Raw genomic sequence first — 19,026 nt, 5'->3', positions numbered from 1 at the left:
GACAATGGTTCTAAACAATTATAAATAAGATTAATATGCTTCCAACAACGAATGAATAGGAAAACTTGATTTATCAGCCGTCCAAGTTTAAAAGTTTTATTAGGTTTGATCCGGTTTTTTATTTGATCAAATTAAAACTTTAAAAAGTTTCAAAAAATATTATAATATTTAAAAATTTTAAAAGTACATTTTTAAAATTTCCAGAATTTTTTAGAGAAAGGAAAATTTGAAATTTATATAAATAAAAGAACTATGTACAATATCCCACATCGGCTAGAAATTTTTTAGACAATGGTTCAGAACAATTATAAATAAGATTAATATGCTTCCAACAACGAATGAGCAGGAAAGCTTGATTTATCAGGCGTCCAAGTTTAAAAGTTTTATTCGGTTTGATCCGGTTTTTTATCTGATCAAATTAAAACTTTAAAAAGTTTCAAAAAAATATTATAATATTTAAAAAATTTAAAAGTTTCAATATTATAAATATTGAAACTTTTAATAGTTCTTAGCTTTCTAAAATTTTTTAAATATTATAATTTTTAAATTTTAACAATTTAAAATATTATAAATATTGAAACTTTTTAAAAGGTTCAAATGTTATATTTCGAACCTTTTAAAAGTTTAAAATATTATAAATATTAAAAATTCTAAAAGTCTTAGCTTTAAAAGGTTTCAAAATTTTATAATTTTTAAATTTTAAAAATTTCTTAACATTTAAAAGGTTTTGTAAAAATTAGAATTTATAAATTTTAAAAGTTTAAAATATTATAAATATTGAAACTTGAAAATTTTAAAAGGTTTAAATATTAAAAATATTTAAACTTCATAGAATGTTTTAAAACATTACAATTACTTAACCTCCATAGATATTTTAAGACATTATATCTATACTAATAAAAATTTGAAGCTATAAACTCCTAAAGGTGTCCATATAGAATTTTAAAAAAATCAATAAGAATTAGATATTTCACTAATAACATTTTTAGAAATATAGTAGTAATCCATATATTAAGATTTTTTAGGAAAAAAAAAGTAAAATATATAGAAATAAAAGAAATATTTACAACATCCCACATCGGCTATAAAATTTTAGACAATGGCTGAGAACCATTATAAATAAAACTAATATATCTTTAACTATAAATTTATCAGGTTTGCTTGATTATGCTTATTTATCAGGTTTCCAAATTTAGAAGTTTTATTTGATTTATTTTAGCAAATTAAAATATATAAAGGTTTAAATATTTAATATAGAATATTTAGAAATATTATAAATACCTCCATAAAAATGTTAAAAAATTATAACTATTTAAACTCTATAAAAAAATTAAAGTATCATTAATATTTAACTCAAAAAAAAATGTTACAAATATTTAAACTACATCTAAAGTTTGAAATATTTTAAAAATTTAATCTCTATTAAAAATTTAAAAGTTTAAGAATTACAAAATATTATATATCAAATTTTTAATATCTTGAAAATATCTTACTTATCTCCGTTTGTGCTTTATATATCTTATGAGCTGTAAAACATGTTTTTGTGTATGACTTTACAGATGATTTGATACTTTCGCAGTAAATTTTTATTTTCAAGTCTAAAAAATAAGGATTGACGTCGCAAGACCTTGATTTGATGTTATTTGAGTTTAAAGAAGAAGGATTGACGAAAAGCATAAATATTGTTTTAACTATATATGTGTTCATATTACTTTCTCTGCAAGTAAGAATTTTGGTTTGAGAAGTTTCAAACCGTGTAGATCTAAAATCGAATAATATGGATGAAATTATCAATAATTGGGTGCATGTGTTGACTATGCTGGTTTTCATGAATTGCACAATTTTTATGAGAAAATATATGATTTTGTTCTTGGAGTTTGATGGGTTAACAAGTTGTGTGGTAGTCTAAAAAAAAGGTTTTTCAGTGGAAGAATGTGAAGAAGTTGACGAGGAAGAACAAGAAGAAGAGTATAACGAAGAACCGGACGGTAAAAGTAATGATGACAATTACCATAAAATTTGATAGTGAAAATGACAAAAAGAATATTAAGAATAAGAAAACATTGAATAAAAAACACAAAAACATAAGTGATAGCGATCAATTATATATCAAAAACGAGATAAATTCATGATTATAAAATTGTTCCGTTTTCTGGTGGTCAAAGAAATGGTTTAGGATATGTAAAATTGTTCCAGTTTGATCTGTTTCGCCTGAACGTCGAGTTAAATTCATGATTTTAAAATACAACTGATTTTTATATTTTTAAAAATTGTGTATTTGAAATTTAATTTTTTCTTTAATGGTAATTTAAAGTTTTCTATAAGATAATGTTTCGTTAACATCATTAATCATATATAATTTTTATCAAAATATATCAAATAAATCCATGCGTAGCGTGGATTCAAAACCTAGTTTATATGTAAAAAAAATAACTATTTGCCATCGTAATCAAATATATTCTCATTCTCGATCACACGAAGCATACGTAAATTACTAATTACAGATGATTACAAAACGTTAAACACGATAAGTCCAATGTGGTTGTTGCTTCAATCGTAAAAATCTAAAATTAAGTGAACTATAATTGCTTTTTGGAAGATGCCGTTAACTCACGGTATATGCGATGATAACTATTGAATTTTTTTTTAACAACTTGTCTTTTGATAAATTTCCCCAAATTTTTCTTGTTGAGTTCACAAATCCCAAAATATATTTTTAACCAATCAGAAAATTTACATTTTTTTTTAATTTGTGTACGAAGTACAGAGCAAAAAAGAAAAAAAATACTTCGTCTTCACCAAATTGTTTGTCTAGTTGTCTGTGTCTCATTTTACCATTTTTCTCTTCTCTTTTAAGTTTTTTTTTTGTTGTTGTTGGCCAATAAGTGGATTTGAAGATCGTGTCTGGCAGATTCTATCTGATTTCTGATCAGAAGAGGAAGAGAGAGAGAAGTAAAAGGAAACATATTTTTTTTTCTCTCTTTCTCTCTCTACAAAGAGCTAAAAGGAACCAGCTTTATCTTTTTCTCTCTCTCTGTTCAAGTTCTGGGTTTTAGAGAGAGAGCGAGAGATCTTATATGTTGATTTTGTGATCAGAGAAGAAGAGAGAGAGAGAGAGAGATGGGAGGTTGCGTGTCAACGCCTAAGAGCTGTGTAGGTGGTAAAATAAGGTCAAGCAAGAGGAGAAAGACTCGGACAAGACGAAAGATTCAGAAGAAGAGAGTTGTGTCTTCTTCTCGCTTATCTGACGGATCTTTCGATAATCACGATCGTTCTTTCTCTAATCCCACTTTCAGAGGTCTCTAATCTCTCAATTCAATTTAAAAAAAAAAAAACCAATCTTTTGTTTCTCTCTCTCTGCATTTCTATTGGTTTTGGTCTTTGTTCTGTGTGTTTATGATCGGTTTGGCTTCGTGGGTTTGGTCTTTATTGTGTATCTCTCAAGGTTTGTTAAGCTTTTTGGTTGATTGAATTCGAAATGTTATGTCTTTTGGTTGTTGAATGTGTTGGTTTGGGTAATTAGGGATTAGATTGTGGTTAGAAAGTTGTTAGATTAGCTTACAGTTTTGTGATTTGTATGTTGAGAAAGGGATTTGGTTTATACTTTAGGTTTATTACTCAAAAGAGTGAATCTTTCTCTAAATGGTTAAACATCTTTGATGAGCATTGAGTTGTGAGGATTAACATTTTGTTTACATGACACTGTTACTTTAGCTGAGTTCTTTAGTCTCTACTAGAGTTATAAATATTTCACCTGACTTAAGTCTCATTTATGAAACAGCAAGCGTTGATGAAGCATGGTTTGATTCCAACCTCGCCTTTGAAACCGACTGTGATGATGATTTTCACAGTGTTCAGGAAGGTATTATAACAAAAGCTTCTTTAAAACACCCCTTTTTGATTCTTCCTAGGATCTATGTATCACGTTCATTTCATTATTGTTTGCGACGTTTTGTTTCAGATATGTTGTCAGTAAACGGAGGTGAGCGTATCTCAGTATCGAGTATGTCATCTGTTAAAGACTCAAACCTTGGCGGTTCTGCAAGGAATTCTCTAAGCGATGGTCCCAAAACTTCCAACTCTCACTCAACCGTAGATGATGTCATCTCACAATCGAAGTCAGAGAGTGCTTTGACAGACACTAAGCAGCCTGTTTTCATTGACGAGATATCTTCAACTGCTGTTGATAGCTCTAGAAAAGATGAAGGATTGTTGGAAAACTGTGGGATTCTTCCAAGCAATTGCTTGCCTTGTCTTCATTCGACTGTTCCTTCTATTGAAAAGAGAAGGTCTTTAAGTTCTAGCCCTCCAAGTACGAGGAAAAAAGCTGCGCTTAAACTATCTTTCAAGTGGAGAGAAGGACACCCTACTGGTCCTTTATGTAAGTTTCAGTTGTGGTTCCACTGCATTTGAACTGAAGAGATTCCAATCCAATAACTTACTTTGTTCTTTGCAATGTTTCAGTTTCTACAAAGATGCAGTTGCAGAGACCAATGGCAGGTTCTCAGGTTCCATTTTGTCCACTCGAAAAGAATATGTTTGATTGCTGGTCAATCATTGAGCCTGGTAGTTTCCGGGTTCGTGGCAAAACTTATTTCAGGTAAACATACGTGGAGAGCTTGTTGTTTCGAGTACCTGATCATATGTTCTGTTACTAACTCTTAACTGATATTTTGTTCTTTGGTAGAGAAAAGAAGAAAGAGTTTGCACCAAACTATGCTGCATATAATCCATTTGGTGTCGATGTATTTTTATCTCAACGTAAAATAAACCATATAGCGCAATACGTGGAGCTTCCTGTTGTTAGTACCACCTCGACCAAGCTCCCATCGATACTTGTTGTAAATGTTCAGGTATATTGTCTAGTTCCATAGTTAAATGGTTCTTCTTTGCATTGTCTCCGGTGTTTCAGTTTAATGATGATGATGTTGCTATTGGAATCATAGATTCCATTGTATCCAGCTGCTATCTTTCAAGGTGAAACTGATGGAGAAGGAATGAATTTTGTTTTATACTTTAAACTTTCGGATAATTATTTAAAGGAGCTTCCACCTCATTTCCAAGAAAGCATTCAGGTAAACTTAAGCTTCCTCCTCATGATTCTGTTTTCTTTGTTCTCTGCTCTTCTGTTGAATACACATTTTTGAATCGCTTTGTCTTTGGATATATGCAGAGATTAATAGATGATGAGGTTGAGAAAGTTAAAGGCTTTACTATGGATACAAATGTACCCTTTAGGGAACGGTTAAAGATATTGGGACGTGTTGCAAATGTAGATGATCTCCAGTTGAACGGTGCAGAGAAGAAACTCATGAATGCTTATAACGAAAAACCTGTGCTTTCACGACCACAGCATGAGTTCTACTCGGTATGTCACAAGTATCCTAACAAATACAAGTACTATTGAAACCTGCTTAACTTACTTAGCTCTGAATTTTGAACTTGTAGGGTGAAAATTACTTTGAGATTGATATCGATATGCATAGATTCAGTTATATATCGCGTAAAGGATTCGAAGCATTTTTAGACAGGCTCAAGCACTGTATTCTTGATGTTGGACTCACAATTCAGGTAATGGTTTTGCTTCTTTGACGAATTTTGTGTCAAATTGCTATGGTTATTAACTGTAAAATCTTGTTTTCAGGGGAATAAACCGGAGGAATTACCGGAGCAAATACTGTGTTGCGTCCGGTTAAATGGGATTGATTACATGAATTATCATCAGTTAGCTCATAGTCAAGAATTTCTATGATAGTAAACACAAAACTGTGTTTTCTGTTTTCTTATTTTCTTCTTTTGTTACTCAAGAACACAAAATCTAAGAGCTTTTTCCGTTTGAAGAACACAATAATGAAAGGGATGAGTGTATAAAATACATCATTGCAAAACATGACAGTACTTCAGAAGTTGCCTACGATGCTAGGACTAGTGTTCTGTGGACTGTAGTTCATCATAATGGAATGAGAAACGAAGAAATATTGAAACAAGAAAAATAAAAAGGAAAAAAAATGAAGTAAAATATGACTTCTATATTTGTTGATATGTTGAAGGAATAGTATATGAAGGAAATATGTTATTATATAAAGTTTGGTTTTCAATGTAAGTAACTCACAAGATTGTGATATTTGTCAATTTTAACAATTAGAGATTTTGTTATGTAGAAAACAAAAACTTAGTTTTAACAATTTTTAGAAGTATAAAGATAATTATGAGAAAATTATTATTTTCTACAAGTTTTTAAAAAGATAACTCTAATACGTATAAAAACAACAAAATTCGTTTTTGATAAATTTTTAAAAGTGAAAGGGTTATTACAAAAAATCATAAAATTAAATACTCTTAAAAATTAAAATTTAAATCTAATATGTATATAAAAAATTAATGTTTTATATTTTAAAATATAATTATATAAAAAAGATAAATTTAAACATTTTTAAAATATATAAACATAATTCTAATATGTATGTAAGAAGTTTGTTTTGAATAATGTAATTTTAACATGTAAAAAGGTTTATTTGATTCTTTTCCTATATTACTTTTCAAAAATACATTTTCACTAGATATTCATCCGTGGTACACCGCAGGGTGAGATTTGTTTTAAAAAACGCGAAGAATATTTTGTTTAGCAGTAACAAATGTTTTGTATTTTGTAAATGTACAGTATTTTGCATCTAGATATTATGTAGTGTAGTGTCCAATTTCTATGTTTTAGGTGTATACCGTGTATTGTTTTATAATATAGAAACAATATCATATAGTTCCTTAAATATTTAAATACTTTAGTATATATAGTTTTTATGTGCAATGAAAATAAAACTCAGTTGGTTTTTTATATGAATTATACTACTGTTTACTTTTATAAACTTTAATTATTAATGTGGATTAAAAATATGTGTGTTTAATATGTTATGTAGAGCATCTCTCACCTTTGGTAAGTATAAAACATTCATCATTTCTTAGAAAGTATATAGCGTTCATTTACAAAGTTATTAATATGTTATGCCATTGTTATCACACAATTTGTTATAAATTTCCAAATTATAAATTTCCAAATTATAAATTACCAAATGAAGATTATAATGGAGAAACCAAATTGTTGGTTACTAAAAAAGGAAACGTTTTTAACCAATTGAAGATTTTAACCCGGGTGAAAAGGTTTTTATAATTACTACGAAAAAATAATGTTGTATTTTTGTGTTTATTTTGTGTTTATTTTGATTAATAGATTACACTGTTTTAGTTGGATTATATGTTTTTGTGTTGGTTTGGAGTATGTTTTCGTAGTTCGTACCTTAATTAATAATACGTGACACACACACATATATATATATATATATGTAGATAAATACTATATAACAAATTATTTTCAAAAATATAAGGATGGACCCTGCATTGCTAGATAATTATTTTCTCTATTTAGTATATTAAACCGATAGTAGTAACTATAGATTATTGATATTTTAAATTTATAATAATATATCGATTATAACCCATCCCACAATATTTTATTTTAAGGTTAATTATAATATTGATGTTTAAATTTAACTATACAGATAAAAATCTTAAATTTTTAGACTAAAATAGGTAGCTTAAGATTTAACTTCACATTGTATCTATAATTTACAACTCCATTTGTAATAATAATATATATAAGAAATATATAGAAGTGGAAAAATAATTAATAAGACTTAAAAGCATGGCCTGAACGGATATTAATTCGTGAACAGAGATAAATCATATGATTAGTTTTTGTAAAATTAATTAAAGTAAAGAATAATGTTAATTAAATTTCAATTAACTTTGAGCAAATTAGATGTTTCTGAATAATAACTTAACTACAACCATATTATAAATCTAAGAATTTCCAAAATGGGCCCAATAATCACGATTGAGAAATACCCAATCCAAAAATTATTTCAGCCTTCAGGAAAATAAGATGCGAGAAAGAAAGATCCTTTGTCGTCATCAGCAAGAGCCACCGCCGTTTTTTTTTTATCCTTTGTCGCTGCAGCCTCGAAGTCCGCTGGGAATTCTATCATCGGAGACGCCCTCGAACAATCAAACTAATGAGACAAAAAGAAGTTGCTTTGTTATCATGTTCTCGCTAGATAATTTCAAGCCATCGACCGCTCTCCTCATCTTTCTCTTCAAAGAAAGTCCGTTTTCTACTCTCAACTTGAATTATCATCTTCTTAGAACTTCAGTTTCAAAAGAAAACAAAAAGGATTTGGATAAGATACCTTAATATAATAAGATATGTTTATACAACATCTTTGTTCCCATACAACACTATGAAATACTGGTGTTTGTTGTTTTTGTGATTACCTTTCTTCTGGCACTACAAGAAAACAGGGATTTTACGACTACAAATGACGACTATATTTGTAGTCACCATTTTTGGTGACTACGTAACGACTAAGAGCCAACAATTTTACGACTACAAATATTTGGTTGTATATTAGTCGTTTTTTTGCGACTATATATAGTAGTCAGTATTTTAGTTGTAATTTAGCGACTATTTAATGACTATATCGCATATCGGAACAAATAGTCGCTAAATAGTCACCAATTTAGCAACTAATATACGATTCATGGTAAAAGTCGCCAGTTTAGCGACTAATATGCGACTCATGGTAACAGTCGCTAAAAAGTCGCATATCAGTCACTATTTAAGAAAATTAAATTTTCAAAATTTAACTTCAAACTCTAAACTAAACTCTAAAACTTATATCTTAAACTCTAATCTTAAACTTTCAATTCTTAATTTTAGAAATTAACTCATAAACCGTAAAACCAAAACTTAACCATAATAATATATGTACATAAAACCAAGCTCTTAATACTTATAAGAAAGTCTAATTAATATAATACATCCAAAAAATGAGATCTAACATTGATAAAAAAAATTATAGTTTTCCAAAACTTTTTTTTTTATCAAAACTTTATCCTAAATCTTCAACCTATACCCCAAACCCTATACATTAAATCCTAAACCTTCTTTAAACTTTTATAATTCTTATATAGAAATTAAAGCATAAACCATTCAACCAAGATATAACCATTATATATGTATAAAAGCAATGTGCAAAACTATTTATTATTTACATATAATTCAATCTATCCAGAACTATTTACTTATAATTTATTTAATATAGTCATTTTAAAACCTAAAACAAATCATATTTTAAATTTAAATCAAATATAATATTCTTCTAAATCTAAAACCCCAATTCCCAAATTCTAACGTATGAATTTAAAACTGCAAAATATATGAAATTATAAAGTTTTGATGCAATTAATTATTCTTTAAATAATGAAGCGTTTTCATTGGATGATATGTAAACACAAGGATTAACCCTATCAACCGTTGATTGATTTAATCCAACGGACCAAATATCTTCCTTCTTTTTCTCCCCTTCTCTCTGTCGTTTCCCTCTCCTTGGCCGATGAGACTTTCTCTTCTTCTCGTCTCCTTTTTTTCTTTTTTTTCTGTGTGGCGATTCTCTTTTGTCTCCTCCGCCAGTTGCTTCAATCAATTCCATCTTCATTTGTGTTGTTGTTTTCATCCTCTCAAGTTGTTAGATCTGGTACCAGAGCACTCTCTCGCGGATCTCAGATCTTAGATCTCAACCCCATCGTGTCATCGATACAAGGTAGATTTGCTTCCTTCTTCTTATTATTCTTCTCAATTTTGGATCTATAAATTGAAGTCATTGTCATAATTCTTCTCTACGGCGGTGGTGGTTCGCTCTCCTCTAAATCTCGTTGTCTCCCCATAATTATGGCGCTGCTTACCCTTCGCGGTAAGTTCAATCGTTCTTTCTTAGAGATTTTGGATTCAATTGAACCCAGTTTCTATGTGTATCTACAATCGAATTGGATTAGGGTTAGCCATTGATGATTATGTTGTCTCCTTGTATTTTTTTTTTTGTGATGTTATCAAGGGAACAAAACTATCTAGGACGAGCTGAGTGTGTTCTAGGATTATATGAAAAAGGTTCAATGTTAGGGTGAAGAGTTCGATCTTGATCGACCTACTGATAGATTTGTGTGTATTTCTCAAGCTCTTGAGGATATTCGACAGGGCAAGGTTTGTGATATATAGTAGTGAGGGTGTTAGCTTTTGATGTCTTTGAAGGAGAGTATCTTATTTTTTTTAGGCTTTGCAGATCGTAATTGTTATAGATGATGAGGACAGAAAAACGATTGAGATTTGATAATGGTGGCATCGTTGGTAACACCTGAAGCTATGGGCTTTTGTGGTTAAGCATAAGACTGGAATCGTGTGTGTGAGCATGAAAAGTGAAGCTGAGATTTCAAAAGTACAAATCAAGCTGAGATTCAAGATGCCGAGAAGGATGTGGTATGTTAAGGTCATTTCAATCGGCACAAAAGGCTTCAAAGATGGAATACAAGGCAATCGAGACTTGAGTGTGTGCTTCAAGCCATTAATTATGTATAGTTGTTCATCTACTCTTTTTATTTAAGAGTATGATGAATTCTTATTTTGAATTATGTTTATAATTTTATTTTGTAATACAGTTTTTTTTTAAATCACGATTTTATAATAATAAAAATATTATTTTATTTTTTAGTATCAATTTACTCCAAACAAATATTATTCATAATTTAAATATATTTAAAGTCATTTCTAAAATATAAATATTGTTATTAAAATAATATATATAATTTGTATAAATGATGTATAAATACGATGATAGTTGTTAAATAGTCGTCAATTAGTCACTAAATTTGACGACTACATTATGACTACTTGTAAACTAATTATGTTCATATTTTATTAATCGTAACATTGTCATTAAATAGTCGTAAATATTTACGACTATATTACGACTACGTTTACGACTACGTGTTTTAGTCGTAATTTAGTTGCTATTTACCGACTATTTTACGACTAAAATTTCTTACCGACTAACGATTTACGACAACACTGTTTAGTCGTAAAATAGTCGTTTTATCTGATTTAGCGACTATTTAGCGACTATAAGTGCAGTCGTAAATTGCATGTTTTCTTGTAGTGTGGCTGTACCACATCAATGCACTGCATAGCTTGTATTTATAAACAGGATCTCAATCATCTATGATTTTTGTAAGCTGATCAAAATAGAAATTGTTAAAACACACAAAGATTATGTTTTAAAAAGGATCACTAATAAGACACCCACCTTTTCATTTAGGATTGTAGGGTGCACATCACAGAGAAAAGCAAAAGTAGCAACCATTACGATGAGAACGTATTTATGTTTTATGATTTTCTGTATGCGGTTGGTTTGTCGTGTTTGGTGATGATAATTAATTGGCGTGTAGGTGTAGAATATTTATAGGGTCCTTAGTAGGTCGATAATGATTTCTTTCTTTACGGCGAAATTTGTGTAGTTAGCAAGTAATCAATGCACCGCATAGCTTGTATTCCACTTTTAAAAAGGTTTATTTTGATTCTTTTCCTATACTCCCTCCGTTTCAAAATATTTCAAAATATAAGATGTTTTAGAGAAGTTTGTTGTTTCATAATATAAGATGTTTTCAAGTTTCTATGCAATTTTTAGATTAATTTAGTATTCTATATTATGCAGTATTGTTTCTGATTGGTTGAACTTGTTAAAAGTAAAAACTTCTTAATCTGCGTGCTTTAGTTAAAATATCCTATATTTTGAAACGGAGGGAGTATTACTTTTCAAAAATACATTTTCATGTTGTCCATTTTCAAAAATACTCTTTTTTTATATATAAAATGATTAAATCCCTAAATTCTATAACCCTAACATCAAATACTAAACCCTACTACCTCAAAAACTATACTCTAAATGTAAAATAAAGAATCCAAACTTAAAAAAATTCTAAAAATTAATTTAACATATTGTAATTGCCGGTGTAATTGTGCAAAAGTGAGCAAAAATGAATTTTTTCAAGAAAATGGTATTTTTGAAAAAAAATATTTCAAAAAGGGCATTTCTAACAAATTGTCATTTTAATACGTATAAAACAAAAAAATATGTGTTTAAAATTTTTAAAATTGTAACTTTTTAAAATAAATCTTTCAAAAGATTATAAGATTAGGTAGTAATTTTAATTAAGTTACTAATTCTAGAAGGAAAAGGATTACATTTATTCTTAAAAAAAGAAAATGGATTAAGGGGTGACGGTTTTCTCTCTCGCCATAGGCGATTTTCCCAAAGCCACCGTTTCATAGCAAAACTTTATTTTCACTGTTTCAGGCCGGCATCGGCTTCTCCGGCGTCGGTCATCGTCTTTGTTTTTTTTTCAGTTGCTTGTACTTCCCTTAATTATTGTACAGTTTTCGATTTTCAATTATTAATAGTGGCAGATCGAGATTATCATTCTCATGTAATTTGTCCCATTGCGACGATGGATTTTCAGGGACTGTGTCCATCAATTCCAAATCAGACTTCACTCACGCCATTCCTAATTTGGATTATTTATCAATTCGTTGAGATTTCAATGATCGTCTTGATATATCCACCATATATATATTGTGGCCCCTACCTTATGATGTTGATTCGATGGAATCATGATGTCTTTCTTTATAGAAAGTTTGTTTCCGGTGTGTTCACTCACTGTCGGTGTAATTTTCGGGTATCAACCGGTGAATGTCCTCTTACCCAATGGAATGGAGGTTCTACATGGGTTTTTGATCCAGGAATCGATGGAGGAATCAATCTACTTGATGAAATCAAAATCGGAGATCGGATTAGATTTCTTTGGATGTTAACTATGTCTGATGATGGTGATGCTTTCTCATTACCCTGGTTGGAATATTTCATTTCGTCAAGTGATTATATGGGTTGTGGAGTATATGGTTCTAAATTTATGGTGGCTACTTTCATTGAGGATGATGATGACACGAGGGTGATGGGAAGAAAAAAGGCGGCGAATGACTGTGATAGAGATGTTTCTTCTTTCCCTTGGTCAAAATTTTTTACTTCTATGCAAAAGTAAATCGTGATCACAAAGTGGCAACAATGGGCAAGGCAATTTCAGCATATCCTATTGAATTTCAAAAGACAAGAGTATAAATCATTTCAAGCAACATTTCAGCATATCGTATTGAGTTTCAAAAGACAAGAGTATGAATCATTTCAAGCAACATTTGTATTTTTTTTTTTTAACTAGAGTAATGCTAAAAGCATTTTGGAGTTTCATCTATAAGATGATAGCCAATTACAAGTATAGTATGTGAAAGGGGACGTAACAGATTATTTTATCTGTTAGCCTATAAGGCTTCCCACAAGCATGGTCAATCCACTCCTTCACCAAAATTAAGTTTAATTTCCTTTATTTGTATCAATGGTTCATGTATAATGTAAAACTCTTTATGATATAATCTATTTGATTTGCCAGAAAAAAAAATGGATTAAGGATATACAATTATTCATATATTATACTTATTTAATAGTAAATTATTATTCCTAGCTAAAAGAAAAAGGATTATAAAGAGAAAATGGATTAAGGATATACAATTCATATATTATATTTAATAGTAATTTATTATTCCTAAAAGAAAAAAGGATTATCCAACAACTAAACTATCTAATATTTTCTCACCTAACAACGTAATTTCTTCAACTTTGTTATATTGTTAAAGCTATTTTTTTTCTTATGAGGTTGTATTATTCTTATGATGATGTTTCATATTATAAAGTAAAACTACACAAAAATTGTATAAACGATCCCATATTTTCAATATTTTTTGAATGAGACCAAACTGATATATATATATATATATATGTGTGTGTGTGTGTGTTTACGTAACTCAGAGCATATGTTAATCGTATTATGCATATAGTTTTTTGAACTTTTTTTTACATGAGGTAAATTATTACTTAAGAGAACAATATATATAAAAATATCTTAGCCAATGTTGGTTTTCTATAAAATTTAGTGGTTTTCCTTTTTATTAACAATTATTTTTTGTTAATTTTCAAATATTATAATTCTTATTATGATATAGACTAAGATGCATAGATTGTGTTTAATATAAGTTTGTAACTTTTTAAGATAAATTTTGTAAAAATTAAAATATGGTTTATTATGATGGTACAAATAGTTAAATTGTATTAGAAATAGATATAGTAAATTTCAAATTCATTTTTACAAAATCATTAAAATGTATAGATAATCACTCATATTTAAATTATTATCGATTTATTTATTGTTATTATCCGCGTATTAACGCAAACCTTATCTAGTATTGATATATTCGCAAAATAGACTATATTTTTGTTCCTATCAAACCATACACAACTAATCATATTAGTTTTTGTGTTTTCGTTAGAGAGTAGACTACATATTTTGATTTCAATTAATTAAATTTCTAAAACAAAAAAACTAAAAAATATTGAATTTCATGCTGATCTTCTATTTATTTACTCAAATAAATTTCATATTTAATTTTGAAAAAGATATAAAAAAAAGTTGACGCTTCAGAAGAAAAACAAATTCTAGAAAAAAAAAGAAACAAATTCAAGAGGGCGAACCCGGAGGAAATGAACCATGATTAAAAGCCGATCGAACCGAACAAAATCAATCCCGGTTCACAAAACCGAGCGTTAAAAAGACGCTACAAATTGACTTGAACACAACGCGAGTCGGTCGAACCGGAAATCAATCCCAGTTAATAAATAAACCGAGCGTCTCTCCGACGCTACACTGACTTGAATACAACGCAGAAACTCTCTGTATATATATTACTTAGCCAGCCCTCCTTCCTCCTCATTCCCCCATACGTTAAACTTTTTAGGCTTTTTATAATTCCGGCGAGGTCTCTCTGCTTCTCTCTATCCTCGTTCTCCGTCGACTCCATATCGTGCTTCATCCCCCTTCAGGTATAACATTCTTCAAATCCTCTTTTATAATACGACGTCGAACTTCAATCGTTTCCGTTATCAGTTTCGGCGGTTTTATCTCGCCTGAACCCTAATTTTGCCGACATCGGACGAACGAGTACGGAATCTCCGGTTCTCTGTCTTGTTGTGACGTTCGTAAAGCGTAGTTTAGTCTTAGTTAGATTAGTATCCATCGGATTCATAGGTACTATTTGTTGGAAGTTCATGTTATCGATTAGTGTTGGTTTTGATGATTCCTGGTTATGGATTACACAAGTTGTGATGTTGCCTTGTTCATTGTCGATCTGATTACGAGTATTTGTGTGGTTAATTAGTGTAAAATTCGTATGTTCATGTTTCGGAACTTTGTGTTTGCCTTTTTGTTCTTCGTATAACTGTTCTTGACATCTTCTTGCTTTGTTGTAACAGGGTAGAAGGAACAGTTCGTTTGGCTGAGCCCGGTTTCGTGAGTATATAAAGAAAGATGTTTGGTTCTTCTAATCGTAAGTGATCCTTACCTTATTCTTTGTTAACTATGGGATTTGCACGGATCTTCCCTTTGTTTTTTCTTAATCAAATTTGGATGTTTATAGTTTTTGCTATGCTAACCTGACCCGTTTAATATGTTTTACAGCTTTTGGACAGTCATCTAACAACAGTCCATTTGGGACCCAAACTCAATCTTTGTTCGGGCAGACCAACAATAACCCGAGCAATAATCCTTTTGCTGTGAAGCCCTTTGGTAATTCTACTCCTTTTGGTGCACAGACAGGGAGTTCCATGTTTGGGGGCACTTCAACCGGCGTGTTTGGTGCACCTCAAACTTCTTCTTCCCCTTTTGGTGCTTCATCACAAGCGTTTGGTAGCTCTACTCCGGCTTTTGGAGCATCTTCTGCTCCTGCATTTGGTAGTTCAACTTCACCTTTTGGTGGTAAGTACCTTTTATGTATTTTACTGTGTGGGTTTTGTCAATCATTTCTTTGATTTAGTGCTTTACTAGGCCTGGGATAAAGTATATGTGCTCATATCTTTTGGTTGGTACATTGATAGCGCTTATGGAATAGGATCTGCCTTCTCTCAATAGGACTTAATTGTAAACATATACTTTTGCTTATGGTTTCTGGTTTCTGATTTCTTCAAGCGTTTGATTGTCTGTTAGTTTCTGGGTAGCAATTTCAAGTTTTATGTTTCAAAAGATTTGTTACTACTTCCAAAATTAGTAGTCTTTTGGGTTTAGTCTTCTGATATATTTCTTTTATGCGCCTTTTCTTACGAACACTGATCAATTTTTTCTTACAGGCACTTCTACGTTTGGTCAAAAGTCTTTTGGCCTCTCAACGCCTCAGTCAAGTCCTTTCGGAAGCACCCCACAGCAATCACAGCCTGCCTTTGGGAACAGCTCTTTTGGTTCATCTTCACCTTTTGGTGCCTCTAGCACGCCTGCCTTTGGTGCCTCAAACACTTCCGCATTTGGCGCCTCAAACACTTCCGCATTTGGCGCCACAAGCACACCTGGGTTTGGCGCATCAAGCACTCCTGCCTTTGGCTCCACAAACACACCTGCTTTTGGTGCATCAAGTACTCCATCATTCGGCGCCTCGAGTTCACCTGCATTTGGCGCGTCACCCGCTCCAGCCTTTGGTAGCTCTGGCACTGGATTTGGCAACAATGCCTTCGGTGCTGGAGGTGCTTTTGGTGCATCAAGCACTCCTGCTTTTAGTGCATCAAGCACTCCTGCTTTTGGTGCATCAAGCACTCCTGCATTTGGTGCGTCAAGCACTCCTGCGTTTGGGGCATCAAGTACCCCATCCTTTAGTTTTAGCTCTTCCCCAGCTTTTGGACAGTCTACCTCAGCATTTGGTAGCAGTGCCTTTAGCTCTACACAATCTCCCTTTGGAGCCCAAGGTTCTCCAGCTATTCCTATTCAATTACAGATTAGAAGTGAACGTTCCCACCCATTAAATGGTAACTAATTATGTTCACATGTTTTGTTTTGCAGGTGCACAGGCTTCGACCCCAATATTTGGGGGTCAAACAACTATCGGGGGTGAACAAGGGGGTAGTAGGGTCATGCCTTATGCACCTACAAATGAGGCAGAGTCAGGCACTGGTAACCCTGGGAGGCTACAATCTATATCTGCCATGCCTGTATACAAAGAAAAAAACCAGGAGGAGCTTCGGTGGGAGGACTACCAGCGAGGAGATAAAGGTCATATGCCAGACAAATCCATGTTATGCTTTTGGCTTAAGGTTAGATGTTTGGGCTTTATTTACCAAAATATTAATTCTCTTGTTGTTTAATCTTCAGGTGGACAACGTCCTGCTGGTCAATCTCCTGGAGGTGCTGGATTCGGTGTAACAACTTCTCAGCCAAGTGTATTCTCTCCTTCACCAACGTTTGGCCAGACATCTCCAAATCCAACAAACCCTTTTGCACAGAAGACATCAATAACTACCCCAAATCTTTCATCTCCCTTTGGTCAACCCACTACCCCCTCCTTTGGTCAACCCACAACCCCATCCTTTGGTCAACCCACAACCCCATCCTTTGGTCAACCCACTATCCCATCCATGTTTGGGTCAACTGCATCAAATGCCACATCCGTTTTTGGATCATCCCCTAGTTTTGCAACAAACACACAGCAGCCATTTGGTTCAGCCCCTGCACATGGGTCAAATTCAGCATTTAGCATGGGTGGAAATAATAACAACAGTCAGTCATCTCCCCTGTTCGGTTCAAACCCCTTATTTGGACAGAGTACTACTCCTGCATTTCAACAGACGAGTTCTGCGTTTGGACTGAATACCACTCCTACATTTCAACAGACTAGTTCTGTGAATGGACAGAATACCAATCCTGCAAATGGACAGAGTAACATTTTCAGTACACCTTCCACTGGCTCCGCAAATCTGTTTTCAAGCTCTTTCACTACAAGCATCTCTCCCTTTGGTCAAACAACGGTGAGTTTCTTTTTAACTAATTTAAATGCCAGGTCACTTCAGAATTGATATCTCTTTCTCTGCCTTTTGAGTTATGTAGGGATTTCGTAGGGATTTCTAATATTGGCTTTATTTTTGCAGCCTGCTCTTTCGACACCTTACCAATCAGTCCAGCCAACTCAACCATCAGGTGCTTTTAGTTTCAACAACTTTGCTCAAACCCAAACAGGTATGTCGATCAATCAAAGCATCCTTAATATTATATTCTTATATACTAGAAGCTAAGTCCTGTATGTTTATGTTCTGAAGCTAATACAACTGGCGTTACAGGTGGAACGGGAACTTTGAGCCAAAGCAACTTTAAGCAAGTGTATGGTCTCTCTGACATCAGTGTTTCCGACTCTAATTTTCCTTTTAGATAATCTATTAACATCAGTGTTTCATTCTTTTTTTTTTTGTTTTGACAGGCCTGCGTTCGGTAACTCTGCTATTATGCAACCAACTCCTGTTACAAACCCATTTGGAACGCTTCCTGCTTTGCCTCAGGTTTCAATTGGTCAAGGTAGAAATTCACCTTCCATTCAGTATGGAATCTCCAGCATGCCTGTAAGTATTCTGCCTTTTTCAATACCTACACACCAACGTTTTCTTCATAACTTCTTTCCAAATTTGAAGCACATAAAATCTGTTGCTAGGCATTGAATTCCTCTGCATAGCATCTTGAAGTTTTTCATTGTTCACATAGATACGATGTTATGACAGAAACAAATGACTACTCCATGTTATTAACCCATATATATTTTCCTTTCTTCTCAGGTCGTTGATAAGCCTGCTCCTGTTAGAGTATCTCCACTCCTGACTTCTCGACACCTTTTACAAAGGCGGGTCAGGCTACCTACAAGGAAGTACCGTCCTGGTGATGATGGTCCAAAGGCATGTTTTCTGTTTTCTTAATTTTGGCTTGGTCTTTAATAGCTCAGTCTTTAATTTTGTTACTGAGGCTCTTTCTACCTGTTTGCTTCTTCAATGTTTATTTCAGGTTCCATTCTTCAGCGATGAAGAGAATTCCAGTACACCAAAGGCTGATGCCCTTTTCATTCCAAGGGAAAACCCTAGAGCTTTATTTATACGCCCAGTTGAAAGGGTAAAATCAGAACATCGAAAGGATGGCCCGGCCCCACTGCAGGAGAATGGTAAGCTTGCTTTTAACATTGATTGGCAT

At 32.1% G+C, this 19,026-nt stretch overlaps 3 protein-coding genes across 5 annotated transcripts in view; all 3 read left to right on the top strand.

Moving 5' to 3' along the window:
- On the top strand, positions 2,751 to 5,914 carry LOC104700793. Its single transcript, XM_010416382.2, has 9 exons — positions 2,751 to 3,298; positions 3,782 to 3,862; positions 3,962 to 4,381; positions 4,465 to 4,600; positions 4,688 to 4,853; positions 4,947 to 5,075; positions 5,174 to 5,368; positions 5,449 to 5,571; positions 5,645 to 5,914. The coding sequence occupies exons 1-9, from the start codon at positions 3,121 to 3,123 to the stop codon at positions 5,750 to 5,752; spliced, it is 1,536 nt and encodes a 511-aa protein (XP_010414684.1). The 5' UTR covers positions 2,751 to 3,120; the 3' UTR covers positions 5,753 to 5,914.
- Positions 11,412 to 12,978, top strand: LOC104704468. Its single transcript, XM_019227037.1, has 2 exons — positions 11,412 to 11,427; positions 12,317 to 12,978. Exons 1-2 carry the CDS (start codon positions 11,412 to 11,414, stop codon positions 12,976 to 12,978), a joined length of 678 nt encoding a protein of 225 aa, XP_019082582.1.
- Positions 14,722 to 19,026, top strand: part of LOC104700792 (nuclear pore complex protein NUP98B-like) — a 6,596-nt gene continuing 2,291 nt past the window's right edge. Inside the window, exons 1-11 of one of the 3 annotated variants that reach the window (XM_010416381.2) lie at positions 14,722 to 14,864; positions 15,294 to 15,367; positions 15,499 to 15,795; positions 16,164 to 16,769; positions 16,864 to 17,073; positions 17,173 to 17,825; positions 17,946 to 18,033; positions 18,114 to 18,174; positions 18,272 to 18,410; positions 18,621 to 18,737; positions 18,844 to 18,997. In XM_010416381.2, coding sequence (XP_010414683.1) covers positions 15,349 to 15,367; positions 15,499 to 15,795; positions 16,164 to 16,769; positions 16,864 to 17,073; positions 17,173 to 17,825; positions 17,946 to 18,033; positions 18,114 to 18,174; positions 18,272 to 18,410; positions 18,621 to 18,737; positions 18,844 to 18,997 — 2,344 coding nt within the window. In that variant the 5' untranslated portion in view covers positions 14,722 to 14,864; positions 15,294 to 15,348. The remainder of the gene's footprint in view (positions 14,865 to 15,293; positions 15,368 to 15,498; positions 15,796 to 16,163; positions 16,770 to 16,863; positions 17,074 to 17,172; positions 17,826 to 17,945; positions 18,034 to 18,113; positions 18,175 to 18,271; positions 18,411 to 18,620; positions 18,738 to 18,843; positions 18,998 to 19,026) is intronic. The other 2 variants (XM_010416380.2, XM_010416379.2) reach the window with 2 other exon arrangements.

This window comes from Camelina sativa, chromosome 7 (genome assembly GCF_000633955.1).
Source record: "Camelina sativa cultivar DH55 chromosome 7, Cs, whole genome shotgun sequence".
Lineage (NCBI taxonomy): Eukaryota > Viridiplantae > Streptophyta > Magnoliopsida > Brassicales > Brassicaceae > Camelina > Camelina sativa.
Note: the sequence above shows the minus strand (reverse complement) of the source record. Positions and strands in the feature narration are given on the sequence as shown.

What these genes read in the sequence shown, in the direction of transcription:
- LOC104700793 (XM_010416382.2), top strand. Translation starts at nt 3,121, where the DNA reads ATGGGAGGTTGCGTGTCAACGCCTAAGAGCTGTGTAGGTGGTAAAATA. An exon ending in ATTTCCAAGAAAGCATTCAG is followed by an intron (nt 5,076 to 5,173) that starts GTAAACTTAAGC and finishes GGATATATGCAG; the next exon opens with AGATTAATAGATGATGAGGT. An exon ending in CACAGCATGAGTTCTACTCG is followed by an intron (nt 5,369 to 5,448) that starts GTATGTCACAAG and finishes TTGAACTTGTAG; the next exon opens with GGTGAAAATTACTTTGAGAT.